At 44.4% G+C, this 24967-nt stretch overlaps 1 protein-coding gene across 2 annotated transcripts in view; it reads right to left on the reverse strand.

Moving 5' to 3' along the window:
• LOC145348917 (ferroxidase HEPHL1-like) overlaps positions 1-24967 on the reverse strand; it is a 98572-nt gene that overhangs the window by 59109 nt on the left and 14496 nt on the right. Inside the window, exons 2-9 of one of the 2 annotated variants that reach the window (XM_080196992.1) lie at positions 13283-13527; positions 11632-11811; positions 10788-10967; positions 10285-10539; positions 4809-4977; positions 2184-2323; positions 1966-2097; positions 190-401 (exon numbers count right to left, since the gene is read on the reverse strand). In XM_080196992.1, the coding sequence (XP_080053118.1) occupies positions 190-401; positions 1966-2097; positions 2184-2323; positions 4809-4977; positions 10285-10539; positions 10788-10967; positions 11632-11811; positions 13283-13527 (1513 nt within the window). Of the gene's footprint in view, positions 1-189; positions 402-1965; positions 2098-2183; positions 2324-4808; positions 4978-10284; positions 10540-10787; positions 10968-11598; positions 11812-13282; positions 13528-24967 lie in introns of both variants that reach the window. The other variant, XM_080196991.1, reaches the window with a different exon arrangement.

Here is a 24967-nt window from a genome sequence, read left to right on the forward strand (position 1 = left end):
TGGAACTGAGATGAATGGCCATCAACTACTACAACCATTTTCCCTAGTGCCAGTAGAGAGTTTTCCCCAATTCCCTGACTGTTCAGTGTCTTAGGACATGAAAATAATAAAGTTGTAACAGCAAACATAATGGAAGTAATAGACATGTTTAATTACAAAGGGTTAAAGTAGAATTCCTATGCAACATACCTGTGAACCATCTTGATTTAATGTATCCTGTCTACAAATGATCAGTGGTCCAACAAGGCCAGAATTGGTATCCTCAACTGGATTGGTGGCTGAGTAGTACATCCAAGTCAGGCACGGTGGGTCATTCTCTGTAGGTCCAACATGTTCTGGTACCGTCCATTTGTACATGAAAGATGTACCAGGCTCTACGTGGGAACCATTTTTCTCAAAACCTTAAAAATTTCAATTTTAAAAGTATCAAAAATAATAATCTTTTACAGAAATATTTTTAAATGTTTCTTTGCAATCTGAATCAATGATGTTCTTATGAAGTTATTGGTAATAATCTACCTGGCTGTTACTGCATTCTCAAAGAGGCTGCCTTAAACAAAAGCTATGTGTTGTATAAAGCTGCAGTTCCTCTGATCATGAACACTATATATGATAGTTGGGTTTTAAAATTTACCATTTAAGGTGGAACAGAAGATTTTGAAAAGGGGATGGATAATCATGATGACCATCACCACTCAGAGACAGACCCATGTAATCTGGTTTCCATGAAGGAGGAAATCTATTGGAATTACAAGTGACAGTCTTAGCACATTTTCACAGCATCTCGCAAAAAAAGGACAGCTGCATTTGAGAGATAGGAGGTAATGTGTAGAAGCAGGTTGTTGGTGAGAGTTTGGTTTCTGCTCAAGAGGAAGAAAACTGAACAGACACAGAAAAGATTCTTGGGGATTTAAGGAAAAAGAAGTCACTGATGAAAATCAGATTTGGAAAGGCTGGCCTAAGTTAAGACACCGGAAGTTATGCCCTAATGTGGATGAAGTAGTGAGCCTGCTGGACAGCCAGGAGTTACTGTTCCTGCAATACTGCAAGTCTGTTAGAGATGTGGTGCACAGGATAAGAAATTTAAAGCAGTTCTTGAGTTTGCTGATAAGTTAATGCAGAAATATCTTTTCTCTTGTTTGGTGTATTAGCTGCCAAGTTGTTAAATAATATTCAGTTGATTTTAGCCTGTTTGCTACAATAGAAGTCTGAAAACACAAAATCTGGTCCTTTGGTAATATCTGACGGTTGCTGGGAAATCCATCCATTTTTAAAAATTATCAATCCTGCTGCGGAATCGCAATGCTATTCATCTTTATAACCTATTCTCTGTGTTTACACAGGCAAAGACAACTTTGGTCTAGAAATTCAATGGTGCAGTGCCTAATTTACAGGTCAAATAAAGTCTTGCACAAGGGCTTATGAAAGCCCTTGTGCAATGCTTTTAAAAGGCCCATTACAGTTACCCTGAAAGTCTGTGGACCATCCTTACTGCTGGTTCACCCCAAGCCCCCACTCTGTCATGTTTTCATGAGCGTGCTTGACACTCAGTGCTAGCAATTCCTTGGAGCAGAAACTAGCCGAGCACCCTTCCCTGTCCGCTTTAGTGGAGGCTAATGAAATTCCCACCAGCCTGGAGTGTGAGCTTTAGATGCTATCCCAGATATTTCTGCAAGACAGGGTGAATCAGCTGGAATCTACTGGGATAGATCTCTGTTCAGTTTCCTGATCTCTTTGATCATTCTGCAAGATCCGTCATTAGGACACTTAAGGTGACAAAAATTGTCCCCCATTGTTTTCAGGCAGCTGGCAGACTTAATTTCAAATGGGGATGAAGGGAGATTTGTAAAAAAGGATAGATCCCAATTATTCCAAATAATCATTTTGTGAACTTCAATCTGGTGTGCAATAGTTATAAATAAAGTGCAGTTTTAACAAACAAAATAGACAGTAAAGCAAACATACCGTCAACATATTTTGTTCCATCAAACTCCTTGGTAAAATGGACACCATGAGGTTGAATGCTGTAGGCACGGTTTGCATTATTCATAAATGTAACAAAAATGGTGTCTCCAACTTCAGCTTTGATCACTGGGCCTTATAAAATCAGGGATAAGGATAGTCATTATGCTTGCTTTCAAGCAAAATAAATAAAGTTCCAAAAAACAAATCATATACAATACCAAGTATTCCGAGATGTTCCTCCGCTTGTGATCGATTTTTTCTGATGCTAAAGGTTTCGTCAATATATTCAATGTAACGAACTTTCCAGTATTCTCCTCCTATTCGGTTACTACTTCTCTTGAAGAAAATCTCAGAATCACTGTAAGCAATTAAAAGTACACATTGCTTTCGTAGCCAACAGCCTGAAGATATTGTTTAAAAGAGTACATTATAACAATATGCTGAGTATTTTTAGAATGGTGGGAGTGCTTGCTGAGCTGTATAAATGGGCCTTTCACTCTGTATTCAATATTAACACCCAACCGGCAGGGGAAGGTTGGGAAAAGATGTGTGATGTAGTTTATTATAGAGAGTGGTCACCAACCCACCATGCAACCACCTACATTTCTTCACAGAGGCAAATCATGTGCTGGATTTTCTAGCATCCCCCCCTCCCCCCCAACCCCTTCCCACCCTCCCCCACACCTAAAGGAAGATAGGCTGGCAGCTGACATCTGAAAGAAGGCTGCCCCACAGCCATAAGACACTGCAGGCGGGCTGCACAGGGTGATAGTGGGATGACCACCCCACAATGGGTGAAAGTCCCACCCTTGAGCCAGCTAATCTGACAGCTCCAGCAACCCCACCAGTGCCAGAACTCAGTAACAGATCTAGCTGGGACAGCAAATCGGCTCAGAAAAAAGATGGATGCCTGAGCAAGGGGGTCGGGCCTTTATGGGTGGAGCGGAATCGGGCAGCTAATCAGCTGGGGGAAGGGGCTACTTACAGAGGCCTTGTGGGAGTAAAATCTTGGGGTTGCCCATTATGCACAACAGACACCTCCATAAAGGATGTACCCCCTTCTTTCCTGCCTTTTAAACACTGATGTTTAAAGTTTAATGGCAACCATATTATGGTATTGTCAGCGTATTTCTGGGTCAAATGGCTTGCTAACAAGCCCAACTGAGCCTTGATTATTTATTTATTAATGGTGGGTGGGCTGCCAATATTGGTGTCACCGGGTTATAGGGGATAGCTCAGGAGTGGGTTGGAAGGTGATGAGCTTGCCAAACATTGTATTTTACATGCATCCCCACCAAAAACATGTCTGGAAAGGGGTTGAGAAATCCAACCCAGGGCTTCTGAATGTCCCATCGAGGAGAGGTGGAACACTTCACTTCCAGGACTAAATTAGATTCATGCAGGTTCAAATTCACTGTAGCTGCACGAGTTTCCCAGGGCTCTGGATGGATTTAAATACAATACCTGAATAAGGCTGCACGCCTCAGCTTTTAACAACCACATGGATTTAACAACTGCAGGCTTAGCTTCCCAGAGTGAGGGAAATGCAGGAGGTGGTAGCCAATGAGCGTGCTGTCAAAAATCCAGGAAGCTGTCAATCAAGGCACCGGAGTGTGGAGACTAGGGGATTTTCACAGTAACTTCATTGCAGTGTTAATGTAAGCCTACTTGTGGCACTAAAAATTAAACTGTAAACTTTCCATGAAAATGTGCAGAACCTTTTATTGGGAGGTTAAATGAGCGACAATGTGATTAAATTTATTGTAAACTCCAATACCCAGTAAAATAAGTTAGTCTTTAACTAGAAGGTACAGTATAAATAAGGCACATTTTTCCCTCTACACATGGACCTAATTCACCCCGGATTGACAACACCAGAACAATCTTGTAAAAGGATACTTCTGTTTCCAAATTGAAGCAAAATTACTTACAAAAAGAAATACTATTTATTCTTACAATATTTGCATCCAACAACACCTTCAACTGAAAGAAAATGAATTCAAACTGCAACAATTATTGTTGGTTATTGGTAACAAAATGATTACATAGAATTGATATGACAACAGATATAGAAACAGGGCATTTGTCTCTACCAGCCCATATCAGCGTTAATGCTCAACTCTAGTCTCCTCCCAGCCTTACTCCTCCATCCCTATCAGCAAGACCTTCCCTCTCATATGCTCATTCAGCTTCCTGTTAAATGCATCTCTTCTATTTGCTTTAACTGTGCCCTGAGGTAGCAAGTTTCACATTCTCACTACTCTCCGGGCAAAGAGGTTTCATGTGAATTTTCTATCTGATTTTTTTGAGAATTGCATTGACGACCTTTAATTTTGCCACTGGATATAAAGTCTTGAGCCTGGGTTTTTGTGGAGTTGGGCCAATGGCAGCCTTTAAAACCTGTGTTTCGGGGATTCCCGGCCCTATCCCCATTTACTATAACTCTGGCAAGTGCAGGATTGGGTACAGGTAACCAGCCTGCAAATAGCACTACCACCCCTGCCAGCTCCATGGTGGGACAGGCATTTCAAACCCATCCCCTGCAATTTTGATGAAGTTGGGCATGTTCTATTAGTAGACCTGGTTCAGGGCACCTGAGAGGTGACATGAACCACAGAGGATCCCATGTCTGAGACAGGAACCAAGAAAAGCCATTCAACACTCTCTTTGAAATATAGTGCCCTCTTACCTGCTCATAAAACTGCCAATCAATCATGGCCATTCATGGTGTCAAGGTCAGTAGCTTCTATCCACTTCTGAGGTGATGTGTCCATAGGGTTCAATGTTGCACACAGATTTTTAATCAATATTAGAGGTTACGGATGGAGGAATTTAAAACTTACCTTCCTTCTGAATCAAGAGGTTGACTGTTAAATAAGTTCTTGCCTGTGGGACCATATTTCCACAGCTCCATTTCAGCTGCAATGTAATACTTCTTCTCTTTACCAGTAAGTGTAGTTTCTAAGGAATTGTGCCCACATGCTTCCACATTAAACAATGCCTGCATGCCAGCTAGAAAACAAATAAGATAAGACCGTAGGGAATGCAAATCTTAAAGATTAAAAAACGACTCCACAATTCAGGGAAATGAAATTGGTAAACTTTGTCTCCTAGGAAAGCTGCCTCTTGGTGTTATAAAATCAAAAAATGCTAGAAATACTCAACAGCTCAGGCAGTATGTGCAGAGAGAGAAACAAAGACTGGAATTTTATGTGGTAGTGGGGGAACTGCCACTGCCCCCTTCCCCACACACAACCCCACTCGCTGACCTATGTTACTATGGGTGGAGTTTTCCACAATTATGGCAGCAGGGTCACTTAGTTTGCCGTAGGCAAGGAATTTATTTCATGATAGTAAGATAAACTGAAAATTTTGTTCTCCCAACTTTCACGGCAGGTTAAAGGCAGGTTGTGCTAGAGACCAAATAAGACAGCCCTGTTACCTGGAAGCGATTTCCATGTTGACCAATTAGGGAGCAGGGCCCAACACTCCAGGCAGGCTTTAAGGCCCAACCCCCCGGCTTGCCTAATTTTAGCTGCAGTTGCCACAGAGGTCCACTCTCTCTTCAATGGTGGCCTGGCTGCTAAGGATGATTTTATTAGTTAAAAATGTTGGAGAGAAAGTGCCTCAAAATGAAGGTGCCCTAACTCTCACTTAACTGAAAAAAAATACATGTAATTTTCCTGTTGAACAGCAAGCCTGGCCTTTGGCAATTAATTAATCAAGTTGAGGTGAGAAGAAATTTCTTCATTGAGAGGGTGATGAATGTGTGAAATTCGTGACCACAGAATGTAGTTGAGGCCAAACTACAAGAAGAAATTAGATTTTGTTCTAGGGGCTAAAGGGAGAAGGGGGGAATCAGGATACTGAATTTGAAGATCAGCCATGATTATAATGAATAGCAGAGCAAGCTCAAAGGGCCGAACGGCCTACCCCTGCTTCTTGTTTCTAAGTCACAGCAAATGACAGTTCATAACACACTGTGGGATTCTGGCCCTTTTGACCACAATGTCAGACTTCTGACGCCTGCAGTGAAAATTCTGTCCGTGAACTCTGTTTAACTTCCCACAGATTCTGCCTGACCTGAGTATTTCCATCATTTTCTGTTTTCAATTTACAATTCCAGGATCTGCTTTTGCTCCTTGTTTGCATACGATCCCACAACTGTCAGAGCACCTCTGTAGCCAAATCATCAATTTTCAGCAAGCTGCTATTGACAGAATCACAGAATCCCTACAGTGCAGAAGGAGGCCATTCAGCCCATCAAGTCTGCACTGGCAACAATCCCATCCAGGTCCTATTCCCATAACCCCACACGTTTACCCTGCTAATCCCCCTGACATTAAGGGACAATTTAGCATGGCCAATCAACCTAACTTGCACATCTTTGGACTGTGGGAGGAAACTGAAGTACCCAGAGGAAACCCATGCAGACATGGGGCAAATGTGCAAACATCACACAGACAGTGGCCCAAGCTGGGAACTGAACCCAGGTCTCTGGTGCTGAGAGGCAGCAGTGCTAACCACTGTGCCACCATGCTGCCCCAATATTTTTATCCAATGAAGAATCATTGTGATATCTTAAATCACAGTCTATAGACAATATCTTCCACAAGGAATCACTTCAAGGTGAAATGAAAACCAGTCCGCCAGCTTACTTTCCATATTTGACATTATCACGTGAAGTCGAAGTCTACATGGTTTAAAGCTTATTTCACACCAGATTAGATTTCAGGGGACGTGGGCATCTCTGGGATTGCTCCTGTTGTTTACACACTGGATCTAACTCCGCTATCCCTGTAGCAGAAGACAGACCTACAAGAATGGCCTACAATTCTGCTGCTGAGATAATAAGGTACGTGGGGGGAGGAGTTTTAGCCATGAAACTGAGAGGTTTGGGTTGGGTTGGGGATGGGAAGAGATGTTAAAATCCAAACAATCTGAATCCCAACCCACCCTTGCTCATTTCCAGCTTTGACAGAGGTCACTCATGAGTGGGTAATCTATCTGCTCTAAGCTGATGAGTTGATACCTTAAATGAGGCCGTGGACCCCACCATTATTTACCTCCTTTGAATTTAACTATGGATTATCAGTTTTCCCGTGTTTAAGGGAATCTATCAGCTTCTTCTTCTTTTTCAATAATCTCTCAGGTCCAGGATAAATTACCTCCACTTTGGGGAGTTCTGCAGTGGCTGAATAGTCCAATCCTGGAGGTGCAGACTCAGTGGCAGGTTTGGTGGGTGGTGTTTGATGAGATGAGTGGGTGGGACACTTTGGATTCTGCTATTTATGCTTGACCTCTGCGTGCTCCACCTGGTGTCTCTAGAGGTGACTGGCATTTTCACAGATGCTTTTTCTCCATTTTGTGCATTCTTAGGTAAGTGATTCCCATGCGTCGATGGGGTAATTGCATTTATTTAGAGGGGCTTTCAGAGCGTCTATGCAGTGCTTCCTATGCCTTCCTAGTGATCGCTTGCCATTGTGGACTGGGTAAAGCACTTGTTTCAGGAATTTTTGTTTCAGGCAATGTGGCCCACTCTTCACAGCTGGCTGAGTGCGACCAGTGCCTCAATACTGGGGATATCGGCCTGGGAGAAGTCACTGGCAAATCCCATGCCAGTGGATTTGCAGGGTTTTGTGGAGGCAACATTGGTGATATCTCTCTCGGGATTTGACTGTCCATGTTTCTGATGCATACAGGAGAGCTGGGACCATGGCTATTCTGTAGACCATATACTTGGTGCTGGATTTGAGGTCTTGGTCTTTGAACACTCTGTTCCTCAGCTGTCTGAAGGCTGCACTGGACATTGAAGTCGATGTTATATTTCATCGTTGATGCCTGCATGCACTGGAGAGGCTCCTGCGGTATCAGAAATGATCCATGTTATCCAGGGACTCACCGTGGATCTTGATGGTTGGATGGCAATTTTGTGTGGAAGGAACGGTCTGGTAGAGAACCTTTGTTGAGTCTAAGGCCCATTCTCTCATATGAATGTGAATGCGCCAACGATGGTTTGTAGCACGGCCTCTGAGTCTGCACAAACACAGGCATTATCTACGCATTGTAGCTCGATGACAGAAGTTGGGGTGGTCTTGGTCCTTGCCTGGAGATTGAACTGTTCCCCACTTGTCTGGTAGGTTAGCTCTACTTCAGCAGGGAACTTTATGGTGATGGGGTGGAGTGATGCTGCGAGGAAGATGGAGAAGGGCGTTGGTGTGATGATGTGGCTCGTTTTGAGCCCAGTTTGCACATTTATGGGGTCTGTGGTTGTTCCACTGGTGAAGATCATGGTTTGCATGTTATCGTGCAGCAGGAGGAGAATGGTGATGAATTTCTGCAGGCAGGGGAATTTGAGGATGATGTTCCACTGTCCCTCATGGTTGACAGAGTCGAAGGTCTTTGTGAGATCGAAGAAGGCCATGTTCAGAGGTCAATTCTGCTCCCTGCATTTTTCCTGGATTTGTTGCGTGCTGGAGATCATATCCATTGTGCCTCTGGATGGGAGAGGCCACACTGAGACTCAGGGAGGATCTTTTCAACCACTGAGAGGAGGTAGTTGAAGAGGATTCTCAAGATGACCTTTCCCATGGTGGAGAGTAGGAAAATATCTCTGTAATTTCGGCATTTGGAACTATTTCCTTTCTTGAAGATGGGGACAATTAAGGTGTCTCTGAGATCTCCCGGCATGCCCTCTTCCTTCCTGTCAAGGGTGATGAGGTTGTGGATTCTGGTCAAGAGTGCCTCTCCACCACATTTTCATATTTCAGTGGGGGAACTTACAGCTGAGCTTAAGGGAACCCATCAGCTCCACCCAGGCAGGGGGTGACCGATCCAGGTAAATCCCTACCCCCTTGATCCAGAGTGCCTGTTTGAGTAACCCCATGATCAGGCAACAATCTCACCCGACATTATTCACAACACCTCCAATCAACTCCTCAGGCCATCCCAATCCTCTTGCAAGGAATCCAATCCTCTTCCAGCCTCTTATCTGCCCATCCCACAATCATTCAATTGCCTATGCTTTTGACCTCGCCCTGGCCCTCTGATTTACGTCTGCCATTCCAGGCCTCCAAAGCATGACATATGAGGATTGTCTGAGGACTCTGGGTCTGTGTTCGATGGAGTTTAGAAGGATGAAGGGGGATTTCATTGAAACCTATAGAATGCTGAAAGGCCTGGATAGAGTGGACGTGGGGAAAATGTTTCCATTAATAGGAGAGTCTAGGATCCGAGGGCATAGCCTCAGGATAAAGGGACAACCCTTTAAGAATGGGATGAGGAGAAATTTTTTCAGCCAGAGGTTGGTGAATCTATGGATTTCATTGCCAGTGAGGGCTGTGGAGGCCAAGACATTGAGTATATTTACGACAAAGATAGATAGGTTCTTGATTGGTAAAGGGATCAAGGGTTTAGTGAAAAAGCAAGAGAATGGGCAGCCCAAAAATATGCAGGTTCGGTGGATTGGCCATGAATTGCCCCTTTGTGTCAGGAGGACAAACTGGGGTAAATGCACGGGATTATGGGGATAGGACCAGGGTGGGATTGTGGTCGGTGTAGTGGTGATGGGCCAAATGGCCTCCTTCTGCACTGTAGGATTCTATGGTTATATGATGGGGTTGAGAAATTGATCAGCCATGACTGAATGGTGGAGCAGACTCAACGGGCCAAACGGTTTAATTCTGCTACCATATCTTATAGTTAAACACCCTGAACTCCCTCCCTAATAGCACTAGGGGTGCACCTAAACCAGAGGTACTGCAGTTCTTCAGCAATAAATGCTCTCCTGGTCAGCGATGCCCAGATCCTGTGAAGTACAAAAAAAAAGTTCCCTAGATTGAGCTGTCTTTCCCCTCTCAGGAGCCTATCCCACCCAACAATGACCACACTCCTCCTTTTCCCCTCACACCTCCCGAGGTTGTCTCACCCACTCCAGTGTGAACCTATTTGTCACTCGGCCTCCATGGCTTACTTTTGTTGGTTGAAACCAAGCCTGTCAATCAGACTGGTTCCCAGGCGTGGGGCAGATCAGTGATAACTTCAATGAGGAATCCCAATGTCCCAGTTCCCAATGCCTCAGCAAACCCATTATAACCCAGGTGGACAGTGGAACTAAAATCCAGACCAAGATCTAGCAGCAGAACTAAAAGGAACCATCTCACATTCGCTTGGTTATTGGTATCTAAAAACGTCGTGTTACTAAAGTAAATAACGAACAATACATAATTTTAAAAAAAATTCTCAACCATAAATCTTTGTTCACTTTCCTAGCAAAAAAAATAAAATCAATCCAGTTAAAGTCAGAAAGTCAGCTCTCACCTTTAATATGGTCATTCACTTGGCAGCTTAACAACCATTTTCCGACATTCCTGGAAACCATCTCCACTGTGACAAAGGTAGCTGGGAAAAGACTAACGACGTCCACTTTGTGACCTTTGTTAATGAGAGTCTGGCCATGAAAGTAGGCTGAATGAATATCAACTTCATTTCCGATTGAAAACAAGTGCCAGGAAACAGACTGGCCGTGGCACACGTTCAGTCCGGGTAAATTCCCAAAAAGAAAGCCATTGATAGCTAAGGAGTTGAAACAGAAATGAGGCCTTGAAAAGAAACATTTTAAATCTTAAACACAAGCAAAGTAGTTCTGAGTTTATAGGTTTGTTTCCTTACTGTTTGTTCAGTCATTCAAAATCCAAGTTTGTGCCATGATTTCAGAATGTGTGGAATCAGATTATTAAGCACTTTAGTTGAGATGTCAAAGATTAGAATATAAAATTGTTACAAGATAAGCATTGAGTAGAAAGTCAGGTTAAAATACCCACAATGCATTTTGTTGCTTTCCTGGAAAGCTTCGTCATCTTTGTCAACGGAAGATGGCAGAGTGCAGTATGCATTTATATTATCATCTAAATACCAGCTCAGATTCTCATCCACCACACTGAACATCAGCACAAAGTCCTGGTCAACATCTTTACGTTTCACTGTGACCTCATCCAGAATTCCTGTAAACATTAAAGCAGAATGAGGAACTTAGTCTGATGTTAGGAGATGTGGACATTTGCATCATTAAAATTATAGGTCTCCCTCCATTTAGATCCAAAATATCAAATTCTGCACATCTGTCAATTTACATATTCACAATCCACTCACAGAAAATGCTGCAAAAACTCAGCAGGTCTGACAGCGTCTGTGGTTGGGAGAAACAGAATTAATGTTTTAAGTCTGACATGACTTTTCTTCGGTACAACAACAATGGGAGTAAGGACCGGACTCTCTGATCTTGCCTGCAGCTGGGATTCTCCGATCCCGCTGCTGTGAACAGAGATTTGGCTGATCTCCAAATTATCCACACTCACTGTAAGTGGTCACAGGGCGCATGAATTCCAGCCTAAGTATTTCAGCAGTCACCTGCAGATCAAACTGAGTGAGGAAAATCTACTTCCTTTAACCTTGTTCTGTAAACCTGATCTGGGAATTGTTTTATTTTGAACACCAGGCCTATCTGAATCTAATCTCAAAGAAAAAGAGGTGTTATTGAAGGTAAAAATTTGTAAATCTGATAAACTCATTTCATGTTTTGAGACCTAGAATTTAAGAAGCACAGTGAGTTCAGCAAACAGGGGTTTACTGTACCTTTCTTACATGTTAACAATGCTCCAATTAAACCTGAAGAAATATCCCTTGGAGCATCAATATGGGAATGGTAAATCCAGGTTAAACAAGCGGGGTCAGCATCTGTAGGTGCGTATTCTTTCTTTACTATCCATGTGAACATGTGACTTCCCCCTGGTGGAACAGCGTCATCCATCTTGTGTTTGCCTGATGTACGATCAGGATAAAAAGCACCTGCAAGAAAGAGAACCTTGTAATGTGTGCGTCGAAATCTTTACGGGAGTTCATCGCAAAGTTAACATATAAAAGCAAGTTTATATCAATGAACACGCCACTGGGAAACTGCAGAATTTTGAGGCCATTTCATGAAATTAGAAATGTCAAGGGAAGCAGTCGCGTTCAATCACTAAAGAACAAAGAAAAATACAGCCCTTTGGCCCTCCAAGCTTGCACTGATCATGTTGCCCAACTTATCTAAAACGCCCCACCCTTCCCAGGACCATATCCCTCTATTCCCATCCTATTCATGTGCATGTCAAGGTGCCCCTTAAGTCAGTACCGTATCCGCTTCCACTACCTCTCCCAGCAACGAGTTCCAGGCACCCACTACTCTCTGTGTAAAAAAAAATCTTCCTCGTACATCTCCTTTAAACCTTGCCCCTCACATCTTAAACCTAAACCCCCTAGTAATAGAACATACACATAGAACATAGAACATTACAGCGCAGTACAGGCCCTTCGGCCCTCAATGTTGCGCCGACCAGTGGAACCAATCTAATGACCCTCTAACCTAAACTATTCCAATATTATCCATATGCCTATTCAATGACCATTTGAATGCCCTTAAAGTTGGCGAGTCCACAACTGCTGCAGGCAGGGCATTCCACGCCCTTACTACCCTCTGAGTAAAGAACCTACCTCTGACATCTGTCCTATATTTATCACCCCTCAGTTTAAAGCTATGTCCCCTTGTGAGGAAAAAGGCTCTCACTATCCCCCCTATCTAATCCTCTGTTCATCTTGTATGCCTCAATTAAGTCACCTCTTAACCTTCTTCTCTCTAATGAAAACAACCTCAAGTCCCTCAGCCTTTCCTCACAAAACCTTCCCACCATACCAGGCAACATCCTGGTAAACCTCCTCTGCACCCTTTCCAATGCTTCCACATCTTTCCTATAATGTGGCGACCAGAACTGTACGCAATACTTCTGGAAGTTAACGTTTCCTGCAGTCCAGGCATAAGGCTGCAGACATTTCATAACTGACTGTCAGTCAAAGCTCAGCAGGAGTATTTCCAGCTCAGCCAGAAGGTCATGATCAAGTCCCCCTCCTGAGAACTGACATATAACACAGACTCAAATGTCACTGGAATGTTGAGGGAGTGCTGCAACGCTGGAGATGCCATTCTTCAAAGATCTGAAGCACTAAGTTAGACATAAAATATCCCAGATCACTATCTGATGAATAATTCTCCTCAATGTGTTGGCCAATATTTATGTCTCAATCAATATTACTCAACATTATAGAGGCAGGACCCCCAATTATCTAATTATTATCACTTCCTGTTTGGAAACTTATGCAGATTGCTCATTGCCTTCATTTCAACAGTGGCCAAATGTCAAAGATACTTCATTAACTGCAAAACACTCTGGGGTATGAAAGGCACCATATAAATCCAAGCCATTTTTTAGCTCAACAAATTTACCTTCAGAATCTTTCTTATAGAAGACTCCATGTGGATGCAGAGAATAGGGACGTGACGCAAAGTTTTTGAAGTGAATAATAATTAAATCTTCCACTTCCGCCCTTATCAGCGGACCAAGGAATCCCAGCCAGTCTGGTTTGGGAACCTCAACTGAATATGTTCCATCGGTGAACTGTTTATAAATAGCCTTCTTGTATATCCGTCCAATTCTGTTTTCGCCACCCATCAGAAACTCGGCTGCATTCCTATGTATAAACAAAAATAAGATTAGGAACATCACCTATGAACACTTATTTATTAGTGTTACAAGTAAGCTTACATTAACATTGCAATGAAGTTACTGAGTCATCACACTCAGGCTCCTGTTTGGATACACTGAGGGAGAATTTAGCATGGCCAATGCGCTTAACCAGCACATCTTTCAGACTGCGAGAGGAAACTGGAGAACCTGGAGGAAACCCACGCAGACACGGGAGGAACATGCAGACTCCACACAGAGAGTGATTCAAACCAGGAATTGAACCCCGGTCCCTGGCGCTCTGAGGCAGCATTGCTAACCGCTGTGCCACCGTGCCTTATAAAATTCCAAGTCAAGACTTCAATTCCCATGCTGGATGCCGAACTGTCACTCATTAATCCGTCCTACAAGAAGGATGAAATTGTGTCAAGAATGTGGATTCAGATTTGAACATTTCGGTCTCATGTGTTTTTAACAGTTCTGGTATTTGATATATGTAGAATTACATGGTGGCTTTTGAGCTTTACTGGTAAAAAAGTTGTCTTGCCTGTTGGATTTAAGGTGATGCCTAGGGAAAGTGTAGAGGGAGATGTTTGCTCTGTCGATAAGACAGAACATAAAGACTGTAGCCCCAATTTTAACCCTGGATGGGAATCGCCTGGGCTGCCACCCCAATGTACTGGGCATGGGGTCCTATGACATTTTAACTCCTCAGCCCCTTTAACATTTTATAGAATAATGCAATCGCTTCAGTGTAAAAGGATGCCAATGGGCCCATCGAACCTGCACCAATAACGATCCCACCAGGCCCTATCCCTGTAACCCCCTGTATTTACCCTGGTAATCCCCCGACACTAAGCTGCAATTTAGCATGGCCAATCTAACCTGCACATCTTGGACTGTGGGAGGACCTGGAGCCCCTGTAGGAAAGCCACGCAGACGCGGGGAGAACATGCAAACTCCATACAGTCACTTGAGGCTGGAATTGAACCAGGGTCCCTGCACTGTGAAGCAGCAATGCTAACCGCAGAGTCGCTATGTCACCCATTTGAAGGACAGTTTGCCTTCACAATTGCTTGCAAAATCTGGCAGCTCATTCACATGACCCAGAGATTTTCTAGAAAGTTTTTGTTTGTAAGTGATGTGCTTAACTTTATTTTTGTTTATACAGAGGAATGCAGCCGTGTTTCTGATGGGTGGCGAAAGCAGAATTGAACGGATATACAAGAAGACCATCTATAAACAGCTTGACGTAAAGTTTGTTGACAGCAGAGATGAGTCAAAGTCGCCTGCTTTCCTGATGTACTGCTGAATGTCCCAGTGCAGAGGTGGGAGGAAGATATCCAACCCCGACCCAAGCAGCCACATCCCGAAGATCACAATTAACCAGGCCTGAACGGAGGTTCAGGGGCAGGACTTGGGTTCAGTAAAGAGAGAAGCTTAACAGTCATACAAGAGCAGCAAGGATAAATATATCTCTTTACCTCTCTCACCACAACATTCACCACCCCCAACACAACCTCTTTACATAAAACCATAAGATGTAGGAGCAGAATTAGGCCACTTGGCCCATCAATCATGGCTGATATTTTTCTCATCCCCATTCCCCTGCCTTTTCCCTATAACCCCTGATTCCCTTATTAACCAAGAAGCTACCTTTCTGTGCCTTGAAGGCACTCAATGACATGGTCTCCACAGCCTTCTCTGGCAAAGGGTTCCACACATTCACCATTCTCTGGATGAAGGAATTCCTCCTTATCTCTGTTTTAAAGGATCGTCTCTTGAGTCTGAGCTTATGCCCTCTGGTTCTAGTTCTTGCTACTAATGAAAACATCCTCTCCACAGTCCACTCTATCCAGGTCTTGCAGTATCCTGTAAGTTTCAATAAGATCCCCCCTCATCCTTCTAAATGCCCAATTCCCTAATTCCTTCCATCGCTTCCTTCACCATGCAATACAAAGGCACTATAAAGCACAGTTCTTTCTCAAATACATTGCAACCAATCCCACTACTCCTTACTCACATCATGTCACACACTTTCTTTTATATTGGATACTTCCAAGCTCACCCGATTGGTTTCTGCTACACCTCTCGACACATTCTCCACATGCACAAACTCCACATTTTTCTTGCAGGATGCAGCACATAATTCCAGAAAATGGAGCAGCCTGGAATCCTCAACATCATTGTCACCACACAGCACAGCAAGGAGCCCTAGAAATCACTGCTCCTGGATAGACCCAAAGAGGGTGCCCAAATATCACTCACATTCCTTCATTGAGCAGCAAGCAAAGTGACTTCAACCTGCATTCTCCAGCTTGTCAGCTAATCAACGTGAAGCTTTCCTCGAAATTCCATGTCTTCATTTTATCTTTGGTCTTGGACTCACCTAGCTCCTAACTTCAGCATGAGAAGAAAATTGCCATGGGAGGAATTGGAAGGTGTGCAAAGCAACTTCAATACTTTGGCTGAGATCTGGAGGAGTCTCTGTGCCATAATTTCCATGGCATCAGCACTCCGCAGTCTCCCCTGCAGAGTACTGTAACAGGGCCCTCACAGCAGGAGTCCACGCTAATTCACTTTGTAGCTTTGATGGAAGCTGCCATGCAGACTTCAGGCAGCACATTGAAAAGAATGAGGAACTAAGTAATTCATCTTCGAAGATGTTTCATTATTTTCTGTAATCCGCCTTCCAGTAGATCACTGGAAGTGACGACTCTGAAGCAGTGGTATATGGGGGACGTACATGTAGGCCTCTCTCAGGAGGCCTACACATTCTCTTCTCCCCACCCCTCACAATCAATAACTGCCATGATCCCAGTAAGTTAGCTGGGCCACACTGGTCCACTATTAAACAAGTTGTAGTGGTCTGTGGCTGAGTCTGCACATGCCTGAGCACTTAAAAGTCACCAGCCATGAGAACGTCAAGAATTCCTAAGTGAGAAACAGCAGCTTTTCACCAGCTTTGTCCAGGCCTCTGCAGCAGAATCTTCCAGAACACTAAAATTACTGTAAGCAGGCCCAGGGAGTAGACTTTAATTTAATGTGACCATTATGTTTACTGTAGTAATTCCCATTATATTTACTGTAGTAATCTAACAAGGTCAAGACAACATCTTGTACTAACACTGGGCCAAAGAAGCCATTTCATAATCTGTATACAACTACAGAACCACACTCATGCACGAATCAAGAATTATTGTATAATTTGTAACACATGATTAAGTAAGTAGTGCATCTCAACGATATAATTGAAGAAAAGTAATAAATTAGGTAGTTATTAAGGCACAGTAATATTCTAATGTTGGTGCTTAAAGCTTTAACTTTCTACAAACCAACACTGTCTGAGGTGCTGCTGTAAGTCTTGTCTGTAGGAAAGGAAGCAATGAAAAAGCACTGAGCATGAATTTCCATTTTGTCCTTCAATACCTGGAGCAGATGCATAATAATGAATAAGGATTTGTCAAAATTCAGATAAGAGCAATATCACAAAGAGTTTCATTGGGCTGCCCAATGGGGCAACTTGGCACAAACAGTTAAATCCAGTGACGACAATTGGCTAGTAACAACTGGCTCAATGTAAGATAAGGCAATGCTAATCCAAGGGTTAAAACTGAAGGTTTCAAGGACAATTTTTACTCTCAGTCATGAGAAAGAGGAACTATAATCATGAGAGATTACTTATCGCTCTCAGGCAGAATTTCGGGGAATTCGCTGTCAGTGAAGCAAGTTTGGATTGATTTATACTAACCTGGAAAAGTCCATTGTGTATTTTGGTAAGTATTCCATTATCCTTTTTAAAACAAATGTTGGGTATTATTTGCTACTTCCAGTCTTGCCTGAAGTTAAGTGTTTTGAGGGGCTTGATGTGGAACTGAATAATTAGGTGTGCATGACTAAACTAAACCAATTTACATGTAATTTGAAATAGTCCTTTGAAACTTACATTAGTGAACCTTTTTTTAAAGGAAGGTTGAAGGTCTGAAGAACAATGGGTTGATCAGTTGGGTGAGAAGAAAATGAGGCACAATTATTAGGCATGATCCTACTAGTCTGCTGTGGCAGTCAATCAGCATAATGAAGCAGGAAGCGGCCAAAAAGCCAGTTCATGCCATCTTCACAGAATCCGTACAGTGCACAAGATGACCATTCAGCCCATTGCGTCTGTACCAATCACAATACCACCTAGGTGCTATTCCCACAACCCCATGCATTTACCCTGCTAGTCCCTCTGACACGAGAGTCAATTTCACATGGCCAATCAACCGATCTAACGCATCTTTGGACTGTGGGAGGAAACCAGAGCACCTGGAGGAAACCCACACAGACATGGGGAGAATCTGCAAGCTGTACACAGACAGTGAGCCAAGGCTGGAATTGAACCCGGGTCCTTGGCGCTGTGAGGCAGCAGTGCTAACCACTGTGTCATTGTGATCTTCATGGCCCTATCTTGCTGGCAGAATTGGCTTCATACCCACCATGACATTACCGCATCACACAGGGTCGCACGGTTGTGAAACACTCCAGTGTGCGGAGGGTGTGGAGAGTCTGCAGAAGGATCTAGATAGGCTGGGCGAATGGGCCAGGAAATGGCAAATGGAATTTAATGTTGGCAAGTGTGAGGTGGTCCACTTTGGTAGGAAGAATGGTAGGAAGGACTATTACTTACGTGGCGAAAAACTGCAGCAGGCGACGGTGCAGAGGGACCTCGGGGTCCTTGTGCATGAGTCGCAAAAACCCAGCTTGCAGGTGCAGCAGGTGGTCAGGAAGGCGAATGGGATGCTGGCCTTCATAGCGAGGGGGATTGAATATAAAAGTAGGGAGGTCTTGCTGCAGCTGTATAGGGCATTGGTGAGGCCGCAGCTGGAGTACTGTGCGCAGTTTTGGGCGCCGCACCTGCGCAAGGATATTTTGGCCCTGGAGGGAGTGCAGAGGAGGTTTACTAGGCTGATACCGGAGTTGAGGGGGTTGAGCTATGAGGAGAGGCTGAATAAACTAGGCTTGTACTCGTTAGAGTTTAGAAGAATGAGGGGAGATCTCATTGAGACGTATAAGATGATGAATGGGATGGATAGGATAGAGGTGGAGAGACTCTTCCCGCTCAAAAAAGACAGTAGGACTAGGGGGCACAGCCTCAAGATAAAGGGGAGGCGGTTTAGAACGGAGTTGAGGAGGAACTTCTTCACTCAAAGGGTGGTGAATCTCTGGAATTCTCTGCCCGTTGAAGTGATGGAGGCTGCCTCGCTAAATATTTTTAAGAAGCGGGTTGATGGGTTCTTGATAAAAGAGGGGATTAAGGGTTATGGGGAGAGGGCGGGAAAGTGGAACTGAGCCACGACAGATCAGCCATGATCTTATTGAATGGCGGGGCAGGCTCGAAGGGCTAGATGGCCTACTCCTGCTCCTATTTCTTATGTTCTTATGTTCTTATGTTTAGAATTTCTTCACACTTTTTTCGGTAAAGTTGCAGCTATTATGTTTGGTGTTAAATTAATCACCTTTATAATATTAGACACTTCGGTCTGCAGTAAGACTTGTTGCCTTCAGATCCTCCATGGTCAAATATGGACTATTATGCAGGAGACTCTGTACACTCACAGGCAAGCATGTGAAAAGCTCAGCAGAATCACCAAGCCACGGACTGACGCCTGTTACCTCTATGTGCAAGGCACTGATAACACCTTCTTTCCGCTACTGATTCCTCTCTTCCTCCCAGCTTTCTGCTATCTGATAAGGCCCAGTGTACTTGTTCTTCCTCCTCCACTGTCAGCTTCTCTTTAATGAAATGTTGTACAACATGCACCAGACCATGACTCTGTGTGATATCTTCTCTGCAGCAAGAGATCAGAGTTTCCAAATGCCTAAACCTGCTCCTCCTGAATAAAACTGCAAATGATTTTTGCAAAGCTGACATTACTGTTCCATTTCTAGCTCCCGATATAATTCCCCATAGCTTTGCTTGGCAGGGAAACCACAACAGCGTCCATTCAGATGTATATCAAAAATTCAATTGAGACCTATAATGCATTTGGAGGTTGATATACAGAAGGCGGTTGGTGGGTATCTGTGCCTTTGCAATTTATGGCGTTGGTAGGATCAGTGTAACAACTAAGTGGATAAATCATCTGCTCCATTTGAACTGCCTGTTTAAATCTATATTCTTTCACTTTTGTACTATGTCTATTATTGGTTATGATAGTTCAGGAGAAATGGCTGAGTTTATGGCTGGATGGATGTCAGTGTGTGCGGGAGCTCAGAGAAGCAAACCTGCCAGCGTGCCAGGAAGGCAGCAGGAATCCACTGACCACCACGCTGAATCCAAAGTGTTTGTTAGCTCTTGTGGGTAACACCCTTCAGACAGGAAATCTGCAGCTGACATACATTAAGAGACACGAGCTGACTTCAGGATTGTGGCTTTATCTGGCAGCCCCTGGGTTTACCAAGCTGAACTCACCTGGTTGAACAAAGGTGAGAAGACAGCAGGGGTGCCAGGGCTGAGCGATTGACAGGCTGGAGTCCTTTCAAACCTGAACTATGCCAGCTGTACCTTGATGTGGATGTGCCGGCGTTGGACTGGGGTAAACACAGTAAAAAGTCTGCCAACACCGGGTTTAAGTCCAACCGATTTATTTGATAGTAAACTCACTAGCTTTCGGGGTTAGCTCCTTCACCTGACGAAGGGACTCACCCTGAAAGCTAGTGAGTGTACTGTCAAATAAATCGGTTGGACTTAAATCTGGTGTTGTCAGACTTTTTAGCTGTACCTTGACCAGCTTGAAACACTTTTGCTCACAGGATTTATTCTGAGTGTGCTTCTATCAGTGTGGAGATCTTTCCGGCAACCTCAAACTTGGTTGACTTTGATCAACATTTTCCGGTTGTCAGCCTTCTCAGGAGGATGGGAGTTGTTTATGTGGCTCTACCTTGTGCCTCCGCTGAGTAAGAGGAGCAGTACAGCAGCAGCAACAGTGAGAGCGACGCCACCTATAGGAGCTTCTCCTCAGCTCCCTCCTGCTCCACAGGACAGAAGGGATGGATACAGAGCTCTCACTCAAAGAAGGTGAAAGCTGTAACAATAGAGGATTCGCTTTCTCACATTACAGAGCAGCAGTGCCTCAATAGGCTCAGATTTCCTCGGCAGGTCATTGCAGACACCTGAGCCTCCTACAGGATACTCTCCTGCCAATGAGGCCAGCTGTTCTTGTCTGCCACGTTACTTTTATCAATAAAGTCACCACAGCCCTGAATTCCTTCACCTCCTGTTCCTGTTGCACAAGCAACAATGGGGATGACCGGACAATGGAGCTTTGCAATAAAGTTTCTGCAGCATAAACATTGACAATAAAACAAAGTGATTTCCCTAGAGAAACTGCAAATAATTTCCCTGCCTTTTCCAATTACTCTTACATGGTGCTGTTGCTATGGTTTCAGCAGAGCTGGAGGTAGGCAACTTGTCCCCTGCCCTGACTGCTTACATGCTCACGGCCAATGTTCTCAGGGTTTTGACTATAGATGTGCAGAGTAGGTGGATTGGCCGTGTTAAACTGCCCCTTAGGGCAGAATTTTACCAGCACGTCCACCCGAGTTTTGTATGATCCCACCTGAGGCTAATGGAGAATGCCATTCTGAGCCTCACCCGCTCCCGGGATTGGGGTGGGCATGCCGGTAAAATTCCAGCTTTAGTGTCCCAGGATGTTTAATTTAGGGGCTTTAGGAAGGTGAATACGTGAGATTATAGGGCAAGGACCTGGATAAAATAAGAAAAAGGTGGGTTTCTGCAGATTCAATGGACCAAATGGTCTCCTACTGCACTGTACAGATTCTATGATTCCTGTAACACTATCGCACATGCACGTGTGTGTGTGTGTGTGTGTGTGTGTAGGGAGGAGGATGGGGGAGGTGGGGGGTTAATAGAGAATAGGAGCACCTTGACAGATTCCTCACTTTTTGTACCCATTTCCATCTTCCCTCTTCTAACCAACCCAGACTTCTTTTTGATCCAGCAACTGGAGAGCCTTTTGCTGCACTTCATTGCAGTAGTGAATGGCCAAGATGAAGTCTTCCTCGTCCACTATACAGCAGCAAACCAAGTACAATGGCCATTAAGCAGGGCAGGAATGTGCGTGCTTTTGTGCTACACCTGATGGCTTCACGTATGCAGCCACTTTTCCATGGGGGTAGGCCAGAGAATGAAACCAGAGAACACCACTGCATTCACCGGGGTGGAGATGGGCTCCTTCACTCTCTCCCAATCATGCGCATTGATCTCCAAAACTGAAATGAGCCTGAGATTAACTGCCACTTCCTGTCAGTCATCTTTTCCCTCATTTCCCCATATCCACTGGGTTTAATGAACTGCACGTACTTTGTCTGTGAAGTGGTTCAAACCAGACATTTCTGAGGGGAGGCTCTTCAGTTCCATTTCTCCTTCGTTAACAATTCCAACACTTGAATGGCAAAGTACCTTTAGAAAACTTTAAGCTACCTTTGTTCTGCATCTCCGAGTAATCTTTGAGCCTATTCACTTCTGCACAAATGCACAAACTTTGGTGTTTTCTTAATATAGTTCACAACAATAGCAACTTTCATTCATGTAGCATCATTAGCACAGCAAACTGTTCCACAGCACAAGGAGGAATAGGAAAAGGAACAAGGTATGTGACTAAAGAGATAGATTTTGAAGATTATTTTGGAAGTGAGGGGACAAAAGGATTCAGGGGCGGAAGTTCTTTAATGTAGGGCAAGGTGGCGGTTTCATTGATTGTTGAGCAGAAGAAAGATGAACACAGTAAATCAGCAACATAATTGTAGGGATAGGGGCTGAAAGTGATTGTAAAGGCAGATAATGGGAGATCTGACGGTAAAGACGAAGGATTATGGGGCAGGAAGTTAAGGAAGTTGGCAAGGATGCTGGTGAAAGTGGGTGTGTTTCATAAATAGGACAAGGAAGCAAATTGATATTGGGAGAACCTTTGAGATTCGTGGTTAACATCATCACTAAATCTCATCTCCTGGGCCCTTTCCAGCCCAGGAGTTTTAACTAATTTACATTTGTGTTTTGGGGTATGAGAAACAGGGTATCACTTTAAGTATGTTTAATTCTATGTTTCTGTATTTAAAAGAGTCATTAACTTTAGGAGCAACAGAAAGGCGGACCTGCAGGAGATTCTTGTGAAAGCAGAGAGATGTTAAATACAGCTCGGAGAGTGCAGCCTACATCATTCACCTTCAAGAGGTGCAGCAGAGAGGTGGACCGACAGGTGATACACGTGGCAGCAGAGACAGGGCTGACTGTGGACAAGTCCCCAGGACCGGATGGAATGCATCCGAGGGTTCTGAAAGAAATGGCGGACGTGATAATGGATGCCTTGGTGGTTATTTTCCAGACGTCGCTGGATTCCGGGGAAGTGCCGGAGGATTGGAAAACGGCTAATGTTACGCCGTTGTTTAAGAAGGGTGCCAGGCAAAAGGCGGGGAATTATAGGCCGGTTAGTTTAACGTCTGTGGTAGGTAAAATGTTAGAATCTGTCATTAAGGAGGAAATTGCGAGGCATCTTGAAGGGAATTGCTTGATAGAGCAGACGCAGCACGGTTTCATTAAAGGGAAGTCGTGTCTGACAAATTTACTGGAGTTCTATGAGGATGTGTCTAGGGTGGTGGATAGAGAAGAGCCGGTGGATGTGGTCTTTCTGGATTTTCAGAAGGCGTTTGACAAAGTACCTCACAAGAGGTTATTGCAGAAGGTCGAGGGACATGGAGTTGGGGGTAGGGTGTTAGCGTGGATAGAGGATTGGTTGTCAAATAGGAGGCAGAGAGTGGGGGTCAACGGGTGCTATTTGGATTGGCGGATGGTGACTAGTGGAGTGCCCCAGGGGTCGGTGCTGGGGCCTCAGCTTTTTACCATTTATATAGATGATCTGGAGGAGGGAACCGAGTGTAGGGTGTCGAAATTTGCTGATGACACCAAGATTGGGGGAACGGCAAATTGTGCGGAGGGTGTGGAGAGTCTGCAGAAGGATCTAGATAGGCTGGACGAATGGGCCAGGAAATGGCAAATGGAATTTAATGTTGGCAAGTGTGAGGTGGTCCACTTTGGTAGGAAGAATGGTAGGAAGGACTATTACTTACGTGGCGAAAAACTGCAGCAGGCGACGGTGCAGAGGGACCTCGGGGTCCTTGTACATGAGTCGCAAAAACCCAGCTTGCAGGTGCAGCATGTGGTCAGGAAGGCGAATGGGATGCTGGCCTTCATAGCGAGGGGGATTGAATATAAAAGTAGGGAGGTCTTGCTGCAGCTGTATAGGGCATTGGTGAGGCCGCAGCTGGAGTACTGTGTGCAGTTTTGGGCGCCGCACCTGCGCAAAGATATTTTGGCCTTGGAGGGAGTACAGAGGAGGTTTACTAGGCTGATACCGGAGTTGAGGGGGTTGAGCTATGAGGAGAGGCTGAATAAACTAGGCTTGTACTCGTTAGAGTTTAGAAGAATGAGGGGAGATCTCATTGAGATGTATAAGATGATGAATGGGATGGATAGGATAGAGGTGGAGACACTCTTCCCGCTCAAAAAAGACAGTAGGACTAGGGGGCACAGCCTCAAGATAAAGGGGAGGCGGTTTAGAACGGAGTTGAGGAGGAACTTCTTCACTCAAAGGGTGGTGAATCTCTGGAATTCTCTGCCCGTTGAAGTGGTGGAGGCTGCCTCGCTAAATATTTTTAAGACGCGGGTTGATGGGTTTTTGATAAGAGAGGGGATTAAGGGTTATGGGGAGAGGGCGGGAATGTGGAACCGAGCCACGACAGATCAGCCATGATCTTATTGAATGGCGGGGCAGGCTCGAAGGGCTAGATGGCCTACTCCTGCTCCTAGTTCTTATGTTCTTATGTTTAGGAGTGATATGATAGGAGGTCCATTAGTTAGGTGTTTCTGCAGTTACACACATGACTCCAAGATCGTGTGTTGCCTCACTGGGGCCAGGGTCGGGAATGTCACTGAACGGTTGCAGGGTTTTCTAAAGGGGGAGGGCGATAGTAAAAGCAAAGTTGCCATAGTCCCAGATGACCATAGTCTGCTCTCCCCTTTGAGGGGGAAAGCTGACTGGTGGTGATTTAACCTGAGGATCCTCAGGCAAGGGGCAAGGTTGAGAAGGTGGGGTATTCATGAATAACCTCAGCTGGAATGGAAATGGTTGGCTCCATATCCCAAACCAACAATCCAGCCAACTGAGCTAACCAACTCCCGGGTAGGTAGAATGAAGGATGATGGCTGGAATTTTCCGGATGTTGACGCTGGCAAGATCTTACGGGACTGCCTGCTGTACAACCACGACCCAGATTTACTGGTGGTGTGGGATGTAGTCAATGGGAAGTGGGAAAGCTAACTTGGCAAGTTGGATCCAAAACTGGCTTAGTGGTAGGACACAATAAGAAGTCTCACAACACCATGTTAA

Source organism: Carcharhinus amblyrhynchos, chromosome 10, assembly GCF_965287045.1.
Source record: "Carcharhinus amblyrhynchos chromosome 10, sCarAmb.v2.hapA, whole genome shotgun sequence".
Taxonomy (NCBI): Eukaryota; Metazoa; Chordata; class Chondrichthyes; order Carcharhiniformes; family Carcharhinidae; genus Carcharhinus; species Carcharhinus amblyrhynchos.